Below are 15,857 nucleotides of genomic sequence, written 5' to 3' on the forward strand. Positions count from 1 at the left end.
CAACAGTAACACGAATGAAACACAAACTCAGATGGTTACTCTAACCTCAGTTCTAGGTTGAAAACCCTGCTGAGTACTCAACAGCAGTAACTAATTACTATGGAAAAATGAGCAGCTAACACTGAGTCATACAAGGATCACACAACTGCAGTATTAATAATATTATACAAGCCGCTAGTGCAGTGCATGATAGGAAATGTAGTCCACTCTTGTAACATGGCTCATAGCTACTGCAGAAACAAGACTACATGTAGGAAAATGCTTAATAGTTACTATAACAAAGTGCAAAGTCTGTCTTATGGGCCACATAAAACATACTGATCCTGCCGCAACCCAGTGTGGGCACCCTGTGACAGCAGGGCCGTATGAGGCCAAATAGGTCCCTGGTCTAAGGCCAGCCTTCATAAATGTACATAATCTACAGGAACATTTGTAAAGTTTCAAATGCTTAATGAATAAGAGGCTATTACTGGTTTGCCCAATAACTTCTCAATGTCATACCAGGGATCACACCAGAGAAAAAATACAAGGTGGTGCAGATAATGGAAGGAAGGGATAAAAGAACAGCTCTAACCCAAAAGTTCATTAAAGATAGAACATTCTGTACTAACTTGGTTTTCCCTAAAAACTTATTTTCCTTCTCAGGCTGCAAGGGACAAAATGGATTTCTCTCAGCCTTTTGTTGTGGTTTGTGAGAGACCAAGAAGCACAATAAAAAAAGTGCTGCTAAACTTGGTTTTCCTTATAAGCTGGTTTGTTTTCTCGGGAAGCACTTGGTGCAGAAAACAGATTTTTAACAAGAAATAATAGCTCAACCTACAAAAGGAACGTTTCTTCAGATGTCAACTGCAACTTTTGGCAGAAGTCAAGGTCTAAAGTGCTACATCCTTTGAACAATATACAGAATAAGACAAAAATATTACAAGAATATAAAGTAAAAAAGTACATCATGAAAGAGATGCCTGAGAGTTTCCACAGCTAACAGAAAATTTTCAATGGATATTAATTCAGTTCTGGGAGGCCAATTGATGATTACTCAGAGAGAGAGAGAGAGAGAGAGAGAGAGAGAGACAAAAACTCAGAGATTACCTGTGGATACCACTGCAACAATTATAGTATTACAAGAAAACAAAACACCACATCAGAATTATTTAAAACCAGACCTGCACAGAGCCTATGGGCTACACTGACGTCCAGATTTTTTTTTTTTTTTTTTTTACTACAGTGCCAGTACACAAGAAACCCATTTTATTCAATGCTTTACAGCATTTTAAAGCTAAATTTTAAGCTTTTAAAGGCTGTGTAACAGTCACACAATTAAATTGACTGTTTCTTGTTTCCACATCAGACCTTACTTATACTGCATGGGAATGACTCTTAGTAAAAGACAAAGTGACGGGGTTACAGGAGATAGAGAGGTGAACCGAAAGGAGCATGGGTTTCATTCAAGCACTGGCAAAAGTTTTAATTTAGCAAACTCTGGTGCAGAAGAAAGAAGGGAGGCATTCTGAACATTGAGTTTGCATTGAATACCCTTCCCCTCTTATTTCTGGCATGGTTCTAATGCATCAACAATACTGTAAAGTCCAACATGTACGGGATACTATTGCTTCAATGTACGCTGACTTCAGGCATTTTTTTTCTAGTTTTATTTATTCAGATGAGGTTTTGGGGCTAAGCCTCCCACACGGCAGGGTGTGTGTGTGTGCATGTTCACTCGAAGAAATGAACCAAGACTGTTTTTGGCACTTGAAAGAGTTGACATCATGCGCTACAAATGTCACTTATTAGATTCCAAGGGTTCATATTAGAACGACGAAAACACATTTTGTCTAATGCGTTTTTGTTGACACATGTTGGGCGAACAGGCAAAACAGCGAAGCGGCTGAAAGAAATTGCTGTTCTGTGGTTTCGACATTTTCAGCGTCCGCTGAATATGTGTTGCTGTAACACCGTTTGTTGTTTTCAGCATTCGGTGTTATAATATGAACCCGATTCCAGGGCTCTCTACTGCTTGGAGACAGAATTTCATCTCAGCTGCACTGACAAGATACTGGAATAACTTTCCAATTCTTATCCAAAGTATTATATCATTTTGTATCATAAGGGCTGCACTACATCCTTGGATTGGTTCACTTGCTTTTAACAGAACTGTTTTGAGGTCTAGAGGGATATCTTGGCATTTCTTTAGGCATGGATAAAACTGAGACTGGAGAAAGTGCACCATTTATTTCCCTTACCACTCAAACCTATCATAGTCAAATTCATAGCTCATCTATATGAAGAGAGAATAAAAAGTGCTACGAGCAACAAGAGTCAGGCTGGGTTTTATATATTCTTGGAAAAAGATCTGCTTTGATAATGATTATTCAGTGCAGCTATTGCAAAAGTGAAAAGTGTGGTGGCCACTTATTCAGTCCCTTATAATGCACAAGGTCAAGGTATCCATTTTATATCCATCCAGGTTGGGGATGGCACTAAGATTACTTGGGGATCTTTATCCAGGTGGAAATGGAACTGAAATACTTCAGTGAAAGAGGATGTTTAATACTCCCATGGACTGGATGACCCAGACAGAGACAAAGAACCACCAAACAATCGACCATCCTACCACCTCTCCTGAGTGACAATGGAAAACGGCAACTTTATGAGCAGAAGGTAAATCCATGTTCCTCTTTCTCTTCTACTCTACTGTGACAACTGATAGAAGCAGCTGAGAGGGCTGTCTGGCTATGAACCTTTGGGACAGCTTAGGAACTCTACCATGCTGACCATACATTTTACAATATAGTTTAAGGTCACAGGAGGAAAAACGTTAATACTATGTTCTACTTAAAAACACTCCTGTTGAGAGACAGTCTATCTTCAGCTTAAAAGCAGTATGATCCAATAAATTTAGACCCCAGAGTGTAATATTCATCACCCATATGAATAGGCAGGTAGGCCCAGAGTCTTTGGTATGGGGTTAAATGTAACTGGTTCATTATTTTTTTTTTACTGGAATTGAGTGCTGCTACAAACAAAGTGAACTTAACAAGCTTTCTAGGGAAAGTGGTTCAGGATTGGGGAGAAACTTGAACCACTGAGACAGGCCACTAAAGAAATTAATATCTGTACTTCTGACAAGCCCCTTTTCCTAGGTTGACAGCAAAATGAGTCTGAGCCCCCCCCCCCCCAATAACTGAAGAATACTGACTTAGGAGCATACTCTTAGCTAAAAGAGGACATCAGTAAATTGCTTGCAGCCATGTATATTAAAACATGAAGGACATCAGAACATCAATGAATGATCAAGACCTCAAAGCAGCAGCAAACAAAAAACTGGCTTTCTTGTGTGGCAAAGTGCTTTTAACTCAGCACAACCACAGAAGCTGCCCTCTATTGTGACCCCTATCACAACATACAAGAGAGTAATAAGAGATGTCCCCCCGACAGAGGCTGTTGTTTGTGTCTTTCGACTTTTAGGGGTCGCCACAGCGGAACTGCGGTCTGTTAATGACTGGCAGTAGATTTTTACGTGCCGAGTTGCCGGCCCTGACGCACAACCTTCAACGAAGGTATGCCCATTCACGTATGTCTCCACACAGATGACGCTCTAGCTGAGAATCGAACAGGACAACGTCGACAGAGGTTAACACTCCATAAAAATGCAACCAATGGCTTACTATAACAAAATACACTAAAAGTGCCAAAAAGGACAGAATGCATGCTCTAACTTCTTCATGGGATTCTGACTCCTACTTATACTGCCTTGCTCAGATAATGCAACACATTAAAATTGCAGTAAAAACCTGAACTGCATCACAGCCACTCTGCCTGTTACTATAACACAACAGCCAGTAAGTTAAAAATGATGGTCAACTAAATTGTAAACTAAAAAAAACAGCTCTGCTCCTGGATGTGTAATTTTCAATGATGCATCTAGTCTATAAAAATTCAGGTGTTTCTATCTCTTGATCATCTCAAATGAACACTGAAGTGGAAAGAAAGCATCAACACTTTTAAACTTGTGGAACAGAATTTGCATTCCTAGATATCAAACAAAGTGTATTTTCTGCTCAACTGTCTTTCAGACACATTTCATTACACATCTGAACAACTTTTCTGCAGCCACTTAGTCAAACTGGTCTTGTCCAATGCATTAAAAAAGCAAGGTATGACAAATGAAAGGGCAATTGATGTAGGCTGTTAGTTTTTAACCCTTAAGTTGGAGAAGCTCCAGAGTTAGTTGTAATGAAGGGCAGGGGGCACAGAGTGCTACATGATAGGACACGTGGGCACAGCTCTACAAGTAAAAATAAACAAAGTTAAGTTTGGTCAAATGGGCAGTTCGACAAAGACACTGTTGAAGATGTACAGGACAGAAACTGCTGGCTGATCCCTCACTCCCTTCCCATCTTCGGTAAATGTACTTAAAACATTGCACATGGGGAATGATAAAACTAAAAACACAATCAAATGCACCATATGCATCATGAGAATTGGATATCGAACAGCAATCTAAATTAAAAAGCAGTCTTAACTCAAGTAAACAAAATCAAATACAGTGGTGTCTGCTCCAGTTTATTCATGTGTAGCAAACATTTTATTTTTTCATCTGTGAAAGACAATGGAAGTCTTTTTTTAGTGCGCTTAACACCAATTAGCAACACAGTGACCACTTATGGCTTTGAACAATGCATAAACTTGAGGGTCTGACACCAAAGGGTCTCATTTGCTGCTGGCTGCTAATGAGAATTTTGTTTGATTGTTAACAGTCCTTTAAAAACCTGTAGGAGGCAAAAGCATGTGTCCATGGTAACCCAGTACTCAGAACTTGTTTAACCTCTGCTGCTATAGTAACACAACTAGTCAGCATGGTTCATGGCAAATTCAGATCTACTGGATGAAGAAAAGTAAAGAACAGCTGTTTCATTATGAGGTAGCAGTTCGTCCCTATGTAAACAAACATCTCCTTGTTTTTTTTTTTTCCATCTATGCTGGGCAGTCTGAAAACCTTTTTGATACGCATCTGTTTTCCCTCCATGAGTCCAGCAACTTAAAACTCACACTCGGATTCATGACGAGTAATAGGTTTTGTTTTTTTCCCCAGGATACTATATAGGAACATCTTGTTTCTTCAGTTTTAGGCAAGTTAGTGATTAATATGCCTACATTTCCCTTATTCTAATAATAAAATGTCAGAATATGAGACAAGTAAATCCCTTTTTACTTACTTGTCAAAGAACATTTGAAAGACAAAGCTTAACAAATCACAATTGTACATACCCCAATCATTAGAAAGCATCTCATGAAACATATGAAGAAACATATGCAAATTCCTATCAAATAAACAAAAAGACATGTACAAAAATGCACGGTACAAAATAGCCTCATAATGCAGTGAGCAACAGTCAAGATGATATCGTAAACCTCCGGACACTAGACCCAACCCAGTTTGGTTTCATCAGGGGCAGGTCATGCCTTCTCAACCTGGTGGAATTCTTTGAGAAGGTCACTAAACAATGGATGAAGACAAAATGGTTCATACTGCCTACCTTGAGCTGACAAAGGCATTTGACAATACCCCATTCAGGCACTGTTGACAAACTCGAGAGGTTAGGTACAAACCCGTATGTCACCAGGTGGATAGCCAACTGGCTCATAGACAGGACCCGGGAAGTTAGAACTGGGGAGTCCACCTCTACAGAGAGGCCAGTCACAAGTGGAGTCCCTTAGGGCTTGGTCCTTGGACCGCTCCTTTTTGGCATTTACCTTTCTGAAGTCAAGACCAATGTTAGTTGTCTCTGGGTGACTAAAATTTGCAGATGATTGCAAATTAGGAATGGTCATTGAATCCCACACTGACACAGATGTTCTCCAGGAAGGGCTGACACAGAAACAACTGGTGTCAGAGCCATGGACTAAAACTAAATGCCATGAAATGCATAAAGGTATCCTTCTGGAAGTCATCCACCCCTGGTAACTAGCATATGGACAACACACCCCTTAGAGTTGACCCAGTAGTCAGGGACGTAGGGACACACACAGACTTTAACCATTTAGCCTTTGACCGTCATGTGTCTACAGTAGTGAGGAAATCATTCTGTGCTGTACAACTTATAAACAAAGGTATGGCAACTTGGTCCATGGAAGTAATTGTTCCACTGTATTTGGCATTCAGACCAATCATTAAGTACAATGCCCCCTTTGGTATGTACCTAATCAACAAATGGAGCATATCCAACAACTGGAACGTCCACAGAGATTCCTCAAAAAAGAGTACAGGGTGTAAGTGAAATGCCCTTTGCAGCCTGCCTCAAGGCCTTATCCCTGTATTCTGTCTCCTACAGCGGAGATCTATGCCTGGCATACAGGGCAATGTCCGACCCCACTCTGATGGGCCTCCTACATATCCACAAAATATACAGTACCAGAATTACCCATTCTAAACACTTAAACCTTGCTTGTACTAGAAATAGGACCTGCTGGAGAGACAGGTATGTATGCCAGAAACTACTCCGTCTTGGCACCTATGTCTTTAACAAACACAGGCAACCTGTAAATGGCTCATCTCCCAAACCACTGCTTACACTTATCAAGGGTACCAGAACTTCAGAGATTTGGGATGCATGTCTAGGCTTAAAAAGGCCCCTTGTAGTCATTAGCCTAGTAAACACCTATGTATCTATAAGAGCATTAAACACAATGCTTCCAACTGTCTTATCTGTATACCATTACTAAATCTTACTAACATATAAAAATTACAAGAGAAATTTTACTATTTGTTTACATTAGTTATGGGATTTCTGGTTCTGTAGGATAGCTTACCTATTTACTTGTATACCAATAATATAGATAAATGAGAAATATGACTATTATTTAAATTAATCAATATGGAAAAAAAATATCTTTTATTTCATTTGAAGTGACTGCATGTGAAACAATATATAGACTCCTTTTACTTCAGAAAATATAACTCAATTATAGTCATTATTTATTAAGTTTTATTCACCACCTTTTCTCCAAATCCACCAATTTTTGGAGGGATTAAGAGGGACAGAGCTAAAACAGAGTCAAAATCTGAAACAATTGAGAGGTATAACTTGTACTATGCCACCAAGAATCATCTTGAAAAAGAAATATCGCCAATGAAAAGGAAAGTGAGGTTTGTCCGGGAAGTCCACTTGAATGTTGAAGATGGACGTATTTAACTGCCAATAGCTATCCTTTCTTCCACCTCCTTCAGGTACTATATACATCTGCATAAACTACACTCTTCTGCCACAATGTGTTTTATGAGCATCACAACTATCTCAGTCAAGTAGTATTTCCTTATGTGATTCCAAACTGCTATACCTCTAGTAGACACTGACGCCTCTGCCTTCCTCCCATCTGCTCACATCAGGCTTATACCACTTATAAGTCCACTTAGGACAAAGTCCATCCACATAATGGTTCCTCCCTTCCTTTCTCTCCTTCATAATGCACATTTCTTATGCTCTATACCTTTCCTTACACTTCCTGCTCATCAGTTCCCATAACATCTTTGTAACTTCTACTGCACACTCTGGCCTCCATAACTGAGACCTGAAACATGCCTTATGTGCTGAAAAAATACATTTACACGCCATGCAATCAGAGGTGGGCAAGTGATTTTTTTTTTTAATGAATAATGGTTACTTGCAGAGGAATGCAATTTAAATGTATTTACATTTAATACATACAGATATATGCATTTGTAATTTATTAACTACAGTAATGAGATGTACTTCAGACACCGCTGAATGGCACACAGGAAACAGATTATAGCACAATAAAAAATCTGTGTTTACAAGGGATTTTAACACTGTGTGTGTCAAATAAATACATGCATCTGAGAATAAGTATTTACAAATTCCAAAAATGGACATGCTAACTTTAGATATGCCGATTTCCTACTCTTTCTCACACAGTAGTGGTGAAACAGGTAGACCCGACTAAGCAGCTAGAGGAAAAACTTTTCTTTATAGTCTAGTGATGGTCTGAAACTTTTTATGCTGCATTTCCAAACTAAGCAGATGGGAATCTAGGGTTCCAGGGTGTCTGATAAATACCAGAGTATTAGAAGATTGTGGATGTTGAGAAGCACTGACATTCAGCTTGTGATTTGGATTAGCAGAGACCGAATGGAGAGAGTTGTAATTATGTAACCACAGAGTTTATATGAGGATGGTCCATGTTATTCTGATAATGATGGAGGAAAAGGTAACTGGGTTTAGAAGTCTAAACATACCTCTCAAGTGTACCTCATTACAAGGAACGTACCTCATTTGGGTCTTAAAAGTTCATGTTCCTCGAAGTTCCACACTGAAAGGGTTAGCTCACATATTCAGTATTGGGAAGTTTTTAACTGGATATCCATGATAAATAGAAATAAATCATATTAATCCATTAAAAGAGCCATCATATTTTAACTATCATATGACCTTCCTAGTTGAAGATGTTAGTAAGCCATTAGTACGTGTTCCTCATTTTGCCCATTTGCTCCACATTATGAGGGATAAGTGTTCCACATTTTGGAGACGGAAGGTTGAGAGCTACGAGTCTAAATATCAGAGAAGCTGGTAGGTAGTCTGCAGTTTCTTAAACTAGCAAGCTTTGACTTTCATTTATATACTGCTGTGCTGTTCATTCAGTGAGGCTAGGAAACTAAATCTGCAGCACTGGTCTGTGGTGGCTGTAAGGAGAACATGTTTTTCTGGCATACTGAAGCAATAACTAAAAAAACACATTTCAAATAACTGGAAGACAACTTCAGAACTATAATCACTTTGCCAAATACTGCCCTTTCTATGGATTGATAAAAACAGAGATTTCCCAGGACCAAACAGGAAGCTTGTTCATTTTTGTCCTTATTTGTTGAATGTGTTAAGTGAAATTCAACAACTGGTCTACCTACTTAACTGAGAATATAAATAGACCGTCTGTTTTGAAGAGCTTGTTTAACAGTGGGTTTGTGATGGCTTGAACAGGGAGGACTTGCCCATGGCACTGCCAAGTCCCAAACCCTCAGCTTTTTTTCTGGAGAAATTGGTTAAACCATTGATTTTCAGACATTTTGATACATTGCAAAGGTGCTTCTCAAAGTGTGTTATGATCTCAGTGAGTGGAAGATGACCACCAGAATGATAATGTCTTCTGAATAGAGAATTATTTTAATGCTGGGAAGTGTGTGCATGGGGGGAGACAAAATGGGATAAAACTCGACCCCAGAAGTGTACTCTGAAAAAGAATAGCTAATAAGACAGACTTCCACATTTTAAAAGAGAAAACCGAGTTTTTAACACAGCTGTAGAAAGAGAATGTTCATCACAACCTGAATTCTTTAACGTAGCTGCCACAAGGCTATGGGATAATAATGTCAAACTACTACTTCTTCCGGCTTTTCTCAGTTAGGGGTCACCACAGCTGATCACCTGTCCGCTCATGATTGGCAGTAGAGTTTTACGGTGGCGAGTTGCCAGCCCAGCGCCCAACCTTCCACAGAAGGCACACACACGCACTCACACCTAGGGCCAATTTAGAGTGTCCAATCAACCTATAGCACGTCTTTGGGAAGTGGGAGGAAACTAGAGCACCCGGAGGAAACCCACGCGACCACAGGGAGGACATGCAGACTCCGCACAGAAGGCACCCCGGCCGAGGATCGAACCGGAGAACCTCTTGCTGTGAGGTGACGCCGCTAACCGTTGCACCACCGTGGCCACCCCTTCAAAGATTATGCTTACAAAATGCAATATTACAGGTTATATTGAAGTCTCTTACTTTAGCTAATTTAGCATTTTGGCAGTAAAATAGTGCACAAATGTGCAGAAAGGATTTTAGCAATCTGGCAGTGCACCACTTCTACCTGCCTCTGGGTACAGTGGTGGAATGATTCGGGACAGTTATAGTGCGCCTTTCGTGTCAAGGTTTTCATACAGGGTTCATGATGCAGTTTTGCAATTCACTGCTGGCTACAGCAAGTGATCTAGGCAAAGTATTACTGAAATAGCTGATTGGATGAAATCTAGACTTTAATCCAGTTTCCTTGGGGTGATCTAGGTAAGGTGCAGCTGAAGCAGCTAATCAGTCAAAATCTGGTACTGAAAACATTTGCATTAGGGTGATCAAGGTAAGCTACATCTAAAGTAGCCGATCAGCTGAAATCCAGAATTGAAGCCACATGTCTCAGGGTGAACTAGGTAAGGTACAGCTAACGTAGCTGACAGGCTAAAATCTGGACACAAGGGCAGTTGCCTTAGGGTGTTCTAAACAATATACAGCTGATACTGTCTTCAGGTCCAAATTTCAGTGTAAGTACAGGGTACCATCTTATTGTGTCTTTAAAATCTTATTCAGCACCTAGAAATGGAATGACCTTGACACTTTACCCCAGTATACAAATAAATAAATAAATAAATAAACACTATGAGGAAAGCCAATTGACCAATGTGTAATATCGCAGACGGGACAGAAACCTACCTAAATTTCTCAAACTGTTCAGACTACAAATACTTAGTCATTTACCATTCATTTACACTGGGCTTAATGCACAAGCAGTATGAGCTGGGGGCTTGTCGGTTGGTTCTACAAATATGCTTACTGGATGATACTTAAAAGCACGTCTGGGTGGCTTTTACAGTACAGTTGCACAGCATTTATTTATGGGCAACCTTCTCAGAATACAACTAACTTGTGGTTTCCTTTTAGGCCCTCAATTTTGAGATGCCACTGGGAGACTGGGCGCACCTGCCTACAAGTACAGTAGCAGTGAAGCCATTGTGGCCAGTTAACGTTTGACCAGAACCATGTTTTAACAAGTATAGTTATTTTTCACTCAAATTATGTATAAGATTGCTTGGATTGAAAGTCAAATCACCAGATCCTCTTCCATTTTACAGAACACTCCTATTACTGACAACTAATTCTACTGCTACAATTCGACTCCTGCAAACCCCCACTCCCTGAGGACATTATTACAAATTATCCAGTCTTGTCCCAGAGCACATGCAGCACTTTCCCTTGGAAAACTTCCAATCTAAAGGCTTCTGGGTAGAGTTGTGGCAAGTGGACACATCATACCTGCTGCCCAGCACAGGTACTGATGGTGACAGTAGACAAACTTAACACTGCAGCCCTAATGTACGATACCTCTCAACCATATCTCACAATGAATCAGGGACAATAACAAAGTATTTTAAAAACTTTAGTATTTAACTTGAAAGTTTGACTTGTAAAGTTGATTTATAAGATGGTGGTAGCTTTATTATATATTGTTTTTAATTATGTCTATGTATGCGATTTCTTGTCTGTCCCATAATGAACTGATTGCATGGAATCTCATTTGGTCTACACTTATGTAGATCTAAATGACAAAAGTTACTTTTGAATTGAAACCTTGACAGAATAAGCAAACGTGAATTAATACACATATACTGAAGTGAAAGAACTCAATTGCCATTTGAAGTATAAATCAACCACAACAATTTAAAACTGCCCTCAAAAATTTTCTACATAGCACTAGGACTTGCCAATGTAAACACCGTCCTTGTACTGTCTACCCTCACCCCATCATCCAAACTACCTTTCCTCTCTTATCCTGCCTCACTAACCCTATCCCCTCAAGCAATCCTGCATCTTCCTTACTTCCTCTTTACTGACTACTAAATCTCTAGTGCTGAGACTTGCATTACCATATATAATTTGCTTAAATAGTACCAAGAGACAAAATGTTCCAATTATATTCCGTACACTAAGCACTGTACTGTAGAATGTGCATAAGTCTTACTAGTCTTACATGTAAAGCTATGGAAATAATTATCATGGAGATGATCAACAGAGATACAGTAAGCCTCCAGACACTGGACCCAGTTTCGTTTTGTAAAGGGCAGATCATGCCTACTCAATCTGGCGGACTTCTTTGAGAAGGTCACCAAAGCAATGGATGGGGGCAAAATCATTCACACTGCCTACCTTGACTTGGCCAACGCATTTGACAATACCCCACATGGGCATTGTTGACAAACTCAAGAGGTTAGGTACAAACCCATATGTCACCCGGTGGACAGCCAACCTGCTCACAGACAGGACCCAGGAAGTTAGAATTGGGGAGTCCACCTCTACAAAGAGGCCAGTCACAAGTGGATTCCCTCAGGGATCAGTCCTTGAACTGCTCCTTTTTAGCATTTACTTTTTAGAAGTTAAGGCCAATGTCAGTGGTCTCTGGCCGATTACATTTGTAGATGATTCAATTGTCAATGAATCTCATCTTCTGTTCTCCAACTAGGCCAGTAGGGGCTGGGCAACAGACAAACACAATGACTTGGGTCAGGTGAAAAAACTAAATAGTAAGAAAAAAAGCACCACAGAGTTGACTTAGGAACACGCTAGATATAGTGGCCTTTCTTTGATCATCACGCTCGCAGTGGTGTGAGGGAAATTCTTCTTCTTCGCATATAACTTATAAACAAAGCAGGTTCTAAAGTCATTGTTCCAATTGTTCCACTTCTTTCGTTTTCTATTCATCAGACCTATCATTGAGTACAATGCCCCTTTTATATAACCAACCAGGCAGGCATATCCAACAACTGGAACTTCCAAGACTACAGGGCATGCATATGCACATGTCCTATGCATACAAGGCCAAGGCCCAATTATGTCTGTATTCCGTCTCCTACATGCTTTTGAGGGGAGATCTATGCCTGGCATACAGGGTATTGTCAGACCCCACTCTGATGCACCTCCTGCATGTCCATAAAACAAACAGTACCAGAATTACCCATTCTAAAGACTTAAACCTTGCCTGTGATATAAATAGGACCTGCTGGAGAGACAGGTATATATCCCAGAGACAACCCAATCTATGGAACAGGCTCCCCATCCATGTGAAGCAGAGTTCCTCCCTAATCCAATTAAAGTACAACTTGTACAACTGGATGGGAAACCAGAAGTTCCATCTGTGGTTTGGCATCTATGTCTCTGATGCAAGCAGGTAACCTGTAAATGGTTCATCTCCCAGGCCCATGCTTACACTTACAAAGGGTATCAGTCGTCAGAGATTTGGGATGTGTTGCTAGGCTTAAAAAGGCCCTTGTGGTCGTTACCTAGTAAACACCTATGAATTAAATATACAGTGTATGCACCTTGCAGCTTTTCTTCTGTTGTAAATCAAGTAACTATATTGTAAATAATTTAGTCTAACTGCTCTTATTGCCTATTCAAACATCCTGTATGAACTAAAGTAGTGTTCTGACTTGTGACTCAAATGATTGATCATTCTGAACTGTAAACCTGGAATCTGCTACTTTATATTTATGGTGTAGAACTGTGGAACTCTTTCTTATTCTTGTAATTGTAAATATTTGATACAATACTCTAGTTATTGTACTACATCATGGTTTATAATTGTGCAGCTTTTCTCCCTGGGCCTCCGCTGAAAAAGGGCATTAGCTCAGCCAGACTAACCCGGTCAACTAATGTCAAATAAACAAACATTTAAGTGTAATTCACTACCTTTACTACAAAAACGTCACCATTTTACGAGGTATAGAGCTAAAGTCCGAGTCAAAAATCAGGGAGAGTTCAGTGGTATGCCGTCTCAACTGTTCCTGATTCTGGCTCAAAATTTAGTTCTGTCTGTACTAATCTCTCTGAAAACTGACAACTAAGGAAGGAAAGATGATGGATAACATTTAAGAAAGAATGACAATAACTGAAGAATTATTTTTTACTTCTGAAAAATGCATACTAATTTGCCTCATCTTATTCTGTCAATGATTAAAGTTAACAGTAAAATACTTTAAAAAGTGATAATGAAGTATTTCAGGATTTGTCCCAGATTGTGGAATATGCAAGTAAGCAGTTAATAGCCATGAAGGGTACCCCGCACATTTTTCGGTGTGCCCAGACCCCTGCCATACCACCAAGTCTCTCACAGTTGGAACCAACCTCTCAGCTGTCCAGAATGTCAAGATTTTTACCTCATATTTTTGGTCTGTTCCTCAAAAAAATCTGTGGTTTTCTGACAAATCACTGAGGATTGAAGTCACTAAATAATAAGGCATTTCAGTTTCAGACTTCATACCCTTAAACTTGTCACACTCAACTTTCCAAGTTTATAACAGCACCATTTTACAACTGCCACTTTTTGGGCCTTCATCCTCACATTATTTATGGCTTTGTCCAGATTTCTTGTGATAAGAGGGTGAGAGGTATGAACCGGACCATAAAGTAAATCATTGGCAGACAGGTGCTTCATTAAAACAACAGCATCTACTGGAATACAGCAGTTATCAATTCCGATTTAGTTCATGGCTACAGCATCGCTGCCAAAATTATAAGCAAACGCCTACAAAACAAATCACGTTTACTACATTTTAGTAGCGTATTAATTCATACTTTATGAAGTGCATAAAGTAAAACACATCTAGATCGTCTGAAGAATTCATTTTTTTTTTGTAAAATTTTGAACAGGGTGAAATCCTAGAATCACATTTACACATCTTCCACCCAGGTGACAAGTCAATGAGTTTTGCAGAAATCGCAGAACGAAGCACTGCATTTTTATATTTAGATGTAACACGTATATTTGCATCTCTCGATTAATCACTACCTCATTCTCTGCCATTTAACAACAATACGGCAAATACAAAGTGCAATAAAGCCTATTCAGGTGTTATCCAGACAATTCACTTCATAACAACACTGCACTGCATACCAACATATGCAAAGCAATAGTGCCAACAGGCACTGTAGCAGAAAAACAGACTTCCTAAACAGGATATTACCCTCAACCTTAACAAAACCTGTGAAGACGTTTGTAAAAAGAGGTCTTCAACAAGATTGTACCTGTAGCCCCAAAAACCGCAATAATGTGTCGAGTATCGGACATATTGAATTCTTACACAATTATAAATAAAAAAAAACTCTAAAGCTAAACTCTCGCGCTCTAATGTGTCAATCTAGGAGCCAATGGGCGGGACTTCCGCCAACAGATCGAAACTGTAGGAGTTCAAACGATTAGCGAAAGGTGGCATTTGCTAGCCACTGTTGTAGACGCGCTCGCAATGAAGCGTGTGGTGTGATTGCCCGCATGTGTAAACGTAATAAAGAAGGTGGATTGATTGCTGTTCTACCTCACCACTTCTTTTGCTCCACGTTTTTAGTGAAAGAGCCCTTGCACTTCAATAAAACACATACGTTAAATGTAAAAAATATAAAACTGTAATTTCTGATAGTATTAAATGATTGTAACCCTCAGTAGATTTTTTTACGGGTGCGGAAGTGCCAATTCGACGCCCAGCCTTCAGCAAATGCACGCCCATGCCCATGCTACGCATGTTTTTCGAATGCACGGGGAGAACCTGCAGAGACTCCGCACAGAAGACGCTCCAGCTGAGAATCGAACAGGAGAACCGTCTTGCTGTGAGGCAACAATGCTACTGCTGCTCCACCGCGGTTTAGGGACACATGCTTTTCAACTGTCCCTGATTTTCTGCAAATCCCTGGTTTTGATTTGGATTTAGCTATGTTCCTATTAATCCTTTCTAAAACTGATGATGTTGGGAGAAAAAGAGGTAAACTGCATTTAATAAATAATGACAGTAATTCTGACTTAGCGACTTTTAAGATTAAAAGTCTGTAAGTCAGAATTATCGTCATTATTTATTAAATGCAGTTTACTCCCAAAGTCATCAGTTTTAATGCATGTATGGATGTGGTGAGAGAGGACATGGTGGTTCTGTGACAGAGCAAGATGCAGAGGACAGGAAGAAATGGAAACAGTTGATCTGCTGAGGCAACCCATAATGGGAGCAGCCGAAAGAAGAAGGAAGATATATTAATTCATATTCTCT

The 15,857-nt window shown here is 39.7% G+C and overlaps 1 protein-coding gene across 1 annotated transcript in view; it reads right to left on the reverse strand.

The window, feature by feature from the left end:
- LOC122792988 (nmrA-like family domain-containing protein 1) overlaps positions 1 to 15,008 on the reverse strand; it is a gene marked incomplete in the record, with an annotated part of 438,251 nt that extends 423,243 nt beyond the window's left edge. The window contains 1 exon segment of the mRNA XM_044060607.1: positions 14,851 to 15,008. Within this exon segment, the coding sequence (XP_043916542.1) occupies positions 14,851 to 14,893 (43 nt within the window).
- Positions 15,009 to 15,857: the final 849 nt, after the last annotated feature.

The sequence above is a fragment of the Protopterus annectens genome, chromosome 2.part0 (assembly GCF_019279795.1).
Source record: "Protopterus annectens isolate FY-2018-M chromosome 2.part0, PAN1.0, whole genome shotgun sequence".
NCBI lineage: Eukaryota > Metazoa > Chordata > Ceratodontiformes > Protopteridae > Protopterus > Protopterus annectens.